The sequence below is a fragment of the Neomonachus schauinslandi genome, chromosome 12, assembly GCF_002201575.2.
Source record: "Neomonachus schauinslandi chromosome 12, ASM220157v2, whole genome shotgun sequence".
NCBI lineage: Eukaryota > Metazoa > Chordata > Mammalia > Carnivora > Phocidae > Neomonachus > Neomonachus schauinslandi.
In genome coordinates this window covers 78,804,387-78,814,275 of record NC_058414.1, presented here as the reverse complement: position 1 = coordinate 78,814,275, position 9,889 = coordinate 78,804,387, and the positions used below count along the sequence as shown (strand labels likewise).

The following is a 9,889-nucleotide window of genomic DNA, read 5'->3' as shown; positions in this document are numbered from 1 at the left end:
CTTCGCTCACACTCTTAGTTCTTACAAAGTTAATGAATGACCTCCCCCTCCTCTTCCTCCTGCATCAGCCACACTGGCCTTCTTGATGTCCTGAAACGCTCCACGTCTGCTCCCTTTGCTCTTCCCTATTCCCCACTCCAAGAATGCGGATGTAGTTGCTATGTGCTTCCCCTTTCAGGTCATCTCATTAGGGGGCTTATTTGTCTACCTTATATACAATTTCCAGTGCTCTGCCACACCCCCTGATCCCTTCACCCTACTTTATTATTTTCCACAGCACTTATCTTCATTTGATATATATGTACTTATTTATGGTTTACTTATTATTGTTCAGTTTCTCACAAGAATCTAAGCTCTGCAAGGGCAGGGACTTTTGTGTGTTCACTTCCTCATGCCTAGTGCCTAGCACAAGGAAGCGCCCCATAAAATAATCACTCTGGTAAGGAATGGGGAGCCAATGATCACTTTTGAAAAATGTTTTACTTTAAAGCCAATAAATATTTTAGAAGTAGCTTAAGTGAAAGGGGAAAAAAAACCCCAGCATTTTCTACTCTTCAGTATTTCAAGGAAAAACTGACATTGAAATAGGGGGTGACAGAATTCCACAGAATCATAGATAAGGTCATGCTGAGAAAAACTGATAAGTTAAAGTTAGTCATAGGTGCCTCACTCTTCCCTCTCAAGAGATCTGAAGACTGTTGCTGGCAAGATTCTCCGTGCCAGCCGAAATAGCAGTGACACACAAATCCATTCTTCATGGCCCTTATTGTCTTCAGTTTACTAGTTGGAGAAATGATGAATCTGAAACTCTTACTTAGGATGTACTTCTTAGTGCTGCTTTCAGGCATATGCAGATAGGAGGAGGATTCAGGTGTTTTCCGGATACATCTTCCATTATTGTTACATAGACTTTGACTGCAGAATTTGGCTGCAGATGTCACATTAACAGCATAATGGCCCAGTGGCCCTTGGATAGACTTTTGCACAGATAAGCAGGTCTCCTGTAGGAAAAGTAGAGATCGATTTAGCTCACTCTCAAAATGTGATTCTATTATACAGGTGGTATTAATACCTGAAGCTTTATATTTGGTAAGGCTGAGGAGGGAAATCCGTATCTTTAACTAGGAACTAATATAAAGAGATATTTGTAGTAACACTTTTAAAAGGTCAGCATTAATATGGCATGGTTATTTTAAATTTAACTTTAATTGTGACACATCTTCAACACCGATACTTAATATACGTTAATATTATAGGTCAGATTTTTCTAAGACTGCCATGTTATCCCATTCTTCTCCCTACCTCTAAGGAGGTAACAGTTCTCCTGAAGTTGGGGGGAGGGGGAGGGTAGTCTTTGCATCCATGTTTTTATAACTTTACTATATATATATTTACTTTGCATATATATATAATTATGAGCAGTTATAGTATTGTGTTTTTAAACTTTCACATAAATTTATATCATTAGAGATATTTTATTTTCTGCAACTTGCCTTTTAAAGTTAACATTTTCAAGATTTTTGTTTCATATTGATATATGTAGCTATGTAGCTCTGTTTTTTTTTTTTCATTTTAGCTGTGACTCAGTATTTATATTATAAATACAGCATACTTTATTTGTCCATCAGTCAGGTTGTAGTAGGTAGAATATAAAAGGTCATTATTTATTACCAAATGCCCAAATCACTTGTCCTAGCATATAGGGTCCAGTGATAGTGAGGAAGGTGGTCTTCCACAAGCTGCCATTAGGTGTGAATGATATGTCCCCAACTTTGGACTTTAGGACATATGTCCACCTATTGATCACACTGTGCTGCTAGGATAGGCTGGCCTAATCAAAATGATATCATCAGGTAGCCCAGAAGAATCTGGCTAGAACCTTGATAAATTCCTGCCTTGATCCATGTAGGAAGAACCATGGGAAAATCCTAGTAGATTCATTAATAACATACACTCAGTTCTCCATTAGCACTTCAATTATTTTGATCAATATTAACACTGGTCCATAATTAAACTCCAATTAATTTAAAGCACTGGGATATTTTCTCAGTGAGAAAGAGGCACCAGGACTGTGAATCCATCTAGAGAGAACTTAGGGGGTTCAAATGGAAGGTCACAAGGTGGAATAAAGCTCCTAATGACAGGTGGTTGAACAAGGTATCACTTTGGGCAGTAACAAGTGATGAAAATCCTGTGTGTAATGTTTTCGGTGCAGGGACATCAGTCTAAGCTAGCCTCATACTCTGTTGAGGAACAAATGCTATTTTTAGTCAGGACAAGCCTCCTTATCTGAGGGGGTTTCTAGGACAGATGGAATAAAAAAAAGCAAGCAAACCATTGAAGAAAAGAGAGAGAGAGAGATTGAGGGAAGACTATACTCAAAGAGAGCATAGAACACAGGTAAATACAATCAGGTTCAACTTGGGCATCTCCTGTTCTGTCCCAGTGCTCTTCCTTGACATACCTTCTTCACTTAGCTTCCAGGACATCACACCCCACTGGGTTTTTTCTACCTCACTGGACATTCCTTCACAGTGTCCTTTACTGGCTGCTGCTCATCTCTCCTACCTCTGAGCACTGGAGTCTTTAGGCTTAATTCTTGGACCTCCTCTCTTCTCTAGCTATATTCTCTCTGGACATACTCACCCCACCTCCTTGCTTTAAATAGAACTCCCAACTGTGTATTTCTCAGACTTTATCCCTGAACCAATTGCATACCCACCTACCTATGTGACATCTCCACCTGCATGTCTCACAAGCACTTCAAACTTAACACAGTCCCATGTGATCTGCTGATCCTCTTGCCAGCCTGCAACTCTGGCAGTCTTCCCCATCTGAGCATATGCCAGCTTCCTCTTGCCAATGCCTCAGGAGCAAAGCCTTGGGGGGTGCGAGTTGCGTGCGGTGTGGGGGTGTCTCTAACCAAATCTCAGTGACCCCGCATGCGAGAAAGAGCCAGTCCCTATGTGGCAGTTGTGTGGGAAGAACTTCAAAAGATAAAAATATTATAAATGCCCCAAATAAATAAAAATTACATTGCCCACTTTGTCTCCTCCCCAACCCAGTCTCCCACACCCTTCCTTAAAGCAAATGAACAAAGAAATTGCCCCGTACTCCTCTTGCCCATACCTAAGACCTAAGTGTGTTGTGTGGGGACAGAAGGCAGGAAATGTTAACCCAGATAATAATAGCCAACATGTACCTGACACATACCGCATCCCAGGCACGGTTTTAAGCGCTTTACGTGTGTTATGATGCAATTCGCATAAGAGCCCAGTGAGACAGATACTATTATTTCCCCCATTTTACAGATAGAGGAATTGTAGAGTTAATGAGTTGCTCAAGGTCACATGGCTAGTAGGTGACAAAAAGCAAGCAGTGGACCCCAAACAACCCAGCTTCAGGCCCCCTGCTTTTAACAGCTCCTCCATGCAGATTCTCATTCGTGCCATGCTGAATGAGAAAGAGATGGCTGTTTTTATGTTTTATGAGACTGGATGTTTTAATACCTGAAAATGAGACTATTTGTTCATACCTGGAAGTGAGGAAAAGCTGTGGTTCAGAATTTTCACTTAGGCAGTGTCACACGCGACCAATAGAACATGTTCAAATTCAGAACATGTTGAAATAATAGCTATTTTGTGTATGCACTACTATCAAGACCAGATTGTTAATAAACCTTTGTATACATATATTTTTTCCTCCCAAGAGCATTTCTATCATCACCAATCAGGCAATAAAGAGCCATTTTTAGAAAATCCATCCTTCTTAACGTGGATGAAATAATATTTATTTTTAAACTTTAGTATTCTTTTTCTTTGTCACATATACATTATATCATTGCATCTACTGAAATCCCTGCAGAGTAGGGATGTTTTTTAGGGATTTTATTTCAGTACCTTTTTTTTTTAAGATGGAGAAACTCAGACTCAGAGAGGTTAATTAACTAGCCTAAGATTACACTTCTAGAACATGAAAACTGAATCCCCCCTTTAGGCTGTCTGATTGGAAAACCTGTGTTCTTTCCATGCTGCCACTAGCCACAGTGGCTGGTACAGAGTAGGTGCTCGAGCAGTGTTAGTCCCTGTACTCTTTGAACTTCATTAAAATCATGGGAGCAGATAACCATTTGTCTCTGAAGTGAAAAAGTAAAACGAAAAACAATATCTAGAATATATTCAAGATGCTGACAGAGAAATCACTGCTTACCTTTGAATCAGAATATTCGTATCCTCCCCACAATATTATCCCTGCCGCCCCCAACGCGGCGCTCTCGCCAATTGTATGTACTAAATCTTCCTAGAAAAGAAAAGTATCACAAGTAGTTTCTGCCAAACTAAATTTAGTCATTGACATTTCAGTGATAAGACTCAACCCATCAACTGTGGTAAAAAACACACTGATAATGTTATCCGTGTTTCTGAAACAAAGGACTGTAGAGCAGAATTAGGAAAGGTAATTTTGCCTTGGTTACTTACTTTTATTTGACAAATATTTATGATGTTCCAGGCAATATTCTAGACACCGAGAATATGAAAATGAAATAGATTCCAGTTCCTGTCCTCAAGGGAGCTCTTTAGTGTGATGGTTGAGACAGACATATAAACAAGTAATTATAATTTGCTAGAACTCTTAACTTTGATGCTATACTACCTCTAACTACTGAACAATAATAATAATGAAAAAAGAACAAAGCTTGCTGTGATTAAAAAAAAAAGTAATTATAGTATAACAAATTAAGTTCTATTTTGTCCCACTAGACCTATAGATCAGAAGTACTGCTTAATGCTGCATGGAAGAGTCTGGGAAAACAGGAGGTGAGATTTCAGATGTGTTCTTGGAAATGAGTGCAAATTCATAAGACCAATTAGAGAGGGCAGAATTTTGTACAGTAGGAAGAATAAGGGCAGAGGTTCCTATGTAGAAAAAAACAGTCCTCCCAGGGAACTGCCAGTAACTCTTGTGGTAAAGCACAGGGGATTTGGGAAGAAGTGAAGGCATCTGAATCTTTGTATATAGGGAGGATCCAAATACAAAGAGTCTTTTATGCTATTTTAAATTATTAGGACTTAAGTACAAAAAAAAGTTTTAGTACTGGAAAACCACAAATTTGCAACTTGGATAGATGTTTTTGGCTGTCACATAAAACATGTATTGGAGGAGGAAGTCAAGATGGTAGCAAGGGACACCAATTAGGAGATGATGCACACTGCTCAATGAGAAATGATGAGGGTCTCAACAAAGGCAATGTCAGTCCTTGTAAAGCAGAGGGGACAGATTGAAGAGTGATTTGGAAATTAAGATGGATATCTATTGGATAATGGAAAGAGAAGGGAGGATACAAGTGACACTCAAACTGAGCGACTAAGTAGATTATAATTTACCAAGACAAGAAACTGAGAAGGTTATGTTCATGATTATAGAGCAAGAACAAAGATGCAGGGCATAAGGGGAGATGGAACAAAGAGAAGATGATAGATGAAGGAATCTGCATTCTTCCCTTCCTTCCAAGGTGTGGAGAACCAGAGATCCAGTGCAAAGACACAATGTTCAAAAACTAGGATGAGAAAATGGCCATGTCATGGCAAAGTGTCCCTGCACTATGGGAAGCCTCCAGTAACACTAGTGCTTACGTTCCACAAATTGGGTAGGTAATGCAACAAGAAAGGAAACCATCCTTATATTTTACTAGCCAGTATTACATTCCTTAAATGTAAATCAAGTCCCTCACTTAAATTGAGACACTTCTGAAAGAAAATATCAAATGGAGTTGGTATTCTAAATTATTTCTTTGAAAATTTATGTTATTTAGACAATAAGTAAAAAAGACTCATATCATTTGTTGATTGGTGAAGGCAATAGGATGTTTTAAAATGCTTCAATATAATAATACTCAGATTAATTCTATAGTTTTTTGTGAGTAGACTTTGTGGTCTATTGATTTCTGAAGTAGAGCTCAGAGGTGATACTTAGCCCATAATTTATGTGAGAAGTCTAATAGCACAAAAAATAAGAAAGTTAAACAAGACTTTCATTAAAATGTGGCTCATCTTGGGACACCTGGGTGGCTCAGTCGGTTAAGTGTCTGCCTTCGGCTCAGGTCATGATCCCAGGGTCCTGGGATCGAGTCCCGCATCAGGCTCCTTGCTCAGCCGGGAGCCTGCTTCTCCTTCTCCCTCTGCCCCTCCCCCTGCTCATGTGCTCTCTCTCTCTGTCAAATAAATAAATAAAATCTTTAAAAAAATAAAATATAATGTGGCTCATCTCATTCTCTCATTTTCTTTCAAGACAAACTAACTGTATGGACCATTATTAGTTTCTACCATTATTATTATTAACAATAATAATATTAGTACTGTTATTATCATTACTATTATTAATACAATGACACATTATAGGCACTCAATAAATAATTTTGGAATGAATAAATATAACCTAGTCTTTTTCCCAAAAGGATTTGAGAAAGTGACATGATTTGAGAGATCTGTTACTTGAGGAATGACTTATGAGAAGACTTTGGTAGGTATAACTGATGTATTCAAATACCTGGAGACCTGACTTTTGAAAGAAGGATTTGCTTTATTCTAGGTTGCACCAGAAGGTAGAATTAGAATTAATGGTATGAAGTTATCCAGGAGCAGAATAGACTCAACATACTCAAGAACTTTCTAGGAATTAACATTGTCCCCAAATGGCAGTTTTTCTTCTGGAATAGGGAGAGCCCATTGAAAGGTGCTGAAGCAGAGGCCAGATAAGAAAGAATCCATGTTTGGGTGAAAGGTGGATTAGACACCTCTGAGATCTCCAACTTTTTGCCAAGATGCTATGACTGAATGAACATCATTAATGAGTAATCCTTCAATGATAGAAATGTCAAGTCTGATCAACAGCATTTGGGTCAGTAGATGTTTATTCTGGAAAATTTGAGGAAGAATTGATACTGCTTTTAAATTTCCTCATCTCAAACATGAGTGGTCTAATAAGGTGAGCTGTGTTGTCTTTCCAATGGCCCTGTGTCTGTGTTGGGTATTGGAGTAACAGAACTGTGGGCTCACAGGTATGGATGGAGATTTAAGGGTTTTCTTATCTAGCTATCCATCCAATGATTGAAGCCCTATAATAATCTCCTATCTAAATAACAATCTAGCTAAAGCTTGAATACTTCCACGTGTCTGCAAACTCATTATCTTCCAAACAAGCTCATTCCCACCTCTTTGTGCTTCCTACTTTGTGTTAAGTCTAAGGACAATATCTATGTGTGTACAGAAACCATTTTAAAAGTCTTGACACTAGCCACATTGTAGACTCTTAAACATATAAAATCAATGGAATTGATGTTATTTTTCAATGAACTTAGTTAAAACATGAAAATGCAATATAACAAAAATTGTAATTGCTTAATAATTTACCCAAGCTTTTTTGGTATGTTTTTAGATTTGAAAAATTGCTACTACTCTTTCCTATTAAAAAGCTGATTCTGAAATTTCTCCAGGGTTAAAATTAATCTGTTGCATCATTTAATTCAAGCTTGACAACTCTTTTGCGGGAAACCCCTGAAAATGCTAAGCTAATAAGAATCATCATCTTAAAACCAAGTAAACATCTAATTGTCAGTGATGCTGTTTCAGAACTGACTTGACATTTGAAAAAATATATACCTTTAATAATAAAATAGTGTTCTAAAAATAAAATAAAATAGTGTTCTATTATTAAGGGGAAATAATTATACTAAAGCATTTTTTCACAGATTTTATATAGTCATTGTACTAAATTTCCATTTTTAGGTGAGTGACTATTTTTTCTTACCTGTGACAAAGCTTCAATACTATGCAAATAAAATGGCCTGGAAAAAATAAAAACTGGCAAAATATAGTCATGTCTAGCCATTTCAGCAATCCTCATGGCTTCCCTAACTCGATAATGAACAAATTTCAAAGCATTTAAACTTGACTTCAATATTTTATCCAAATATATTGAAGTATAAAGTGCTGTGCTTTTTTCCCATAGCCACTGGAGTTGGTCGTTGTGGAAAATTTCATCATTTGGGCATTTACCTGTGTACGTCTGTGGGTTTATTTTATAATCATAATTGTAGCAGTCTGGGTAGAGATAAAAGCCCCATAAACACTTTGGTCTCATTTCTAAAGCCAGTGAGAGAGTGGTGTGCATAAAACTCCTTCCTGCATTTTCAAACTCCTGTTGGGCAACTGTATTCACTTTCATTTCTGACCAGTCAGGATGGCGGTTTCTAGTGAAGGCTAAGGAGAAGTTTCTATAGATTAGTCTATTGCCCCAATTTCTACCCCATTGGGGTTTCCAGCTTTCCCAGTCAATGACGACAAGACCTTCTGATCTCCACCAAGAGACAACTTTTGCAATGTCATCAGCTGTCTTCTTGAGGTGTTTAGAAAGACTCATGTTCTGAGGAATCCCTCCATTAAAGGGTTTTCCATCTTGAGAGAAATAAGGATAATACCCTAATTCATTTGGATAAAATATGACAATTGTTGATCCCCTCTGAGTCTCTAAAGGATTTGATATAATATTAAATAACTGGAGAGTCAAATCCACATTGAAGAAATGTTGACACTGCATTGTTGGCGCAGCCCAGAAAATGTTGAAAGGTTGGTTCTTGATCACTGGAAGCAGTGCTGGTTTGAGGACTGAATGAGTGAACTTGATCAAGGGCAGCAGTACTCCTACCCATGCCACCCACGGGTTACACATGGCTTATAGTTTTCACCATTACAGCAGTCTCCTTAAAAATAAGAAGAAGGAAAAAAAATTAGACATGATGGAGTCAAATGTCCCCTTAGTTTCATACTACATACTACACAGTGAGTAGCGAATGAAGTAAACTCAGTAGTGTTCAAGCTCTTCTTTAAATGGTAGACCTTTTTTTTTTTTAGATTCATGAGGTTTATTGATATCTAGGCCTAATTTATAGTTTCATTTGAACAAGAAAAGAAAAATGAGGCTTTAAAAACAAACAAACAAACACTGGAAATGTGAAAACAAAATCCAGTGAATAAAAACTAAAGTAAAAGTTTTCACACAAATTCTCAGCTATGCCAACTCTACCTGCAAGATGTTCTGGTTTTAATTTCCTATTATTCTGACTACATTGATCTAAACCATCCTGTACAGACCAAACTTTGGTTGTAAGGAAAACTAGGAAAAAAGAATATGAATGGATTGCCATATCTTCTTCTTGATGACTGGAAAAGTGACCAAGAACATGGCCTGTTGAAAATTAACAAATAATGGCATTTTAACAACTATTAACTGGAATAAAAAATAACAAATAATAGCAGCAATAAGCAATACTTTGCTTGCTATTTGAACTGCACTGTCCCCAAAGATTTGCTTGATTTGTTTTGTTTTATTTTGTTTATTTGTAAAAGACAGCAATCACCCTTGGAATTAGCAGAGGCTAAAATAGAAAACAGACATGGCATTTACCTGCTGTTGATGATGGATTTGGTGCTGTATTCTCTCAGGTACATAAATAAGCCTAAAAACCTGTTAGTTCTTTAACTTTATGGTTTTCTCATCAAGAAACTGGACTGTATTTTCACCAGTTAAATCCCAAATGAATCTTGGCTCTTTAAATCCCTTCTGAATAGTCAGTTGACTAAAAACTGCCAAAGAATCTTCCCAGAATATGAGGACTGCCTAATGATGCATTCCAGCCAATGAGACCTCACTCGAAAGCAGTCAAATTGAAGTTATATATCAAAATTATTTTATCATGTACATATTTTTTTACATAAAGGAATCACAGATTTTTCTCTGATGTAATTAAGCTCAGTATCTTTTTGAGAGTCATACGTTCCTTCTTGTGTAGTTCCTGCTGTCTTTATTTAATATATTAAATGCAAGAAATGAT

At 37.3% G+C, this 9,889-nt stretch overlaps 1 protein-coding gene across 1 annotated transcript; it reads right to left on the bottom strand.

The window, feature by feature from the left end:
• Window positions 1-554: 554 nt before the first annotated feature.
• LOC110588961 (hyaluronidase-4-like) lies at window positions 555-9,604 on the bottom strand. Its single transcript, XM_021699348.1, has 4 exons — window positions 9,463-9,604; window positions 7,807-8,755; window positions 4,210-4,299; window positions 555-1,001 (listed from the first exon to the last, which is right to left on the bottom strand). The coding sequence occupies exons 2-4, from the start codon at window positions 8,725-8,727 to the stop codon at window positions 555-557; spliced, it is 1,458 nt and encodes a 485-aa protein (XP_021555023.1). The 5' UTR covers window positions 8,728-8,755; window positions 9,463-9,604.
• Window positions 9,605-9,889: the final 285 nt, after the last annotated feature.

What these genes read in the sequence shown, in the direction of transcription:
- LOC110588961 (XM_021699348.1), bottom strand. Translation starts at nt 8,727, where the DNA reads ATGTGTAACCCGTGGGTGGCATGGGTAGGAGTACTGCTGCCCTTGATC. An exon ending in GTATTGAAGCTTTGTCACAG is followed by an intron (nt 4,300 to 7,806) that starts GTAAGAAAAAAT and finishes TTTCTTTTCTAG; the next exon opens with GAAGATTTAGTACATACAAT. An exon ending in ACGAATATTCTGATTCAAAG is followed by an intron (nt 1,002 to 4,209) that starts GTAAGCAGTGAT and finishes CTTTTCCTACAG; the next exon opens with GAGACCTGCTTATCTGTGCA.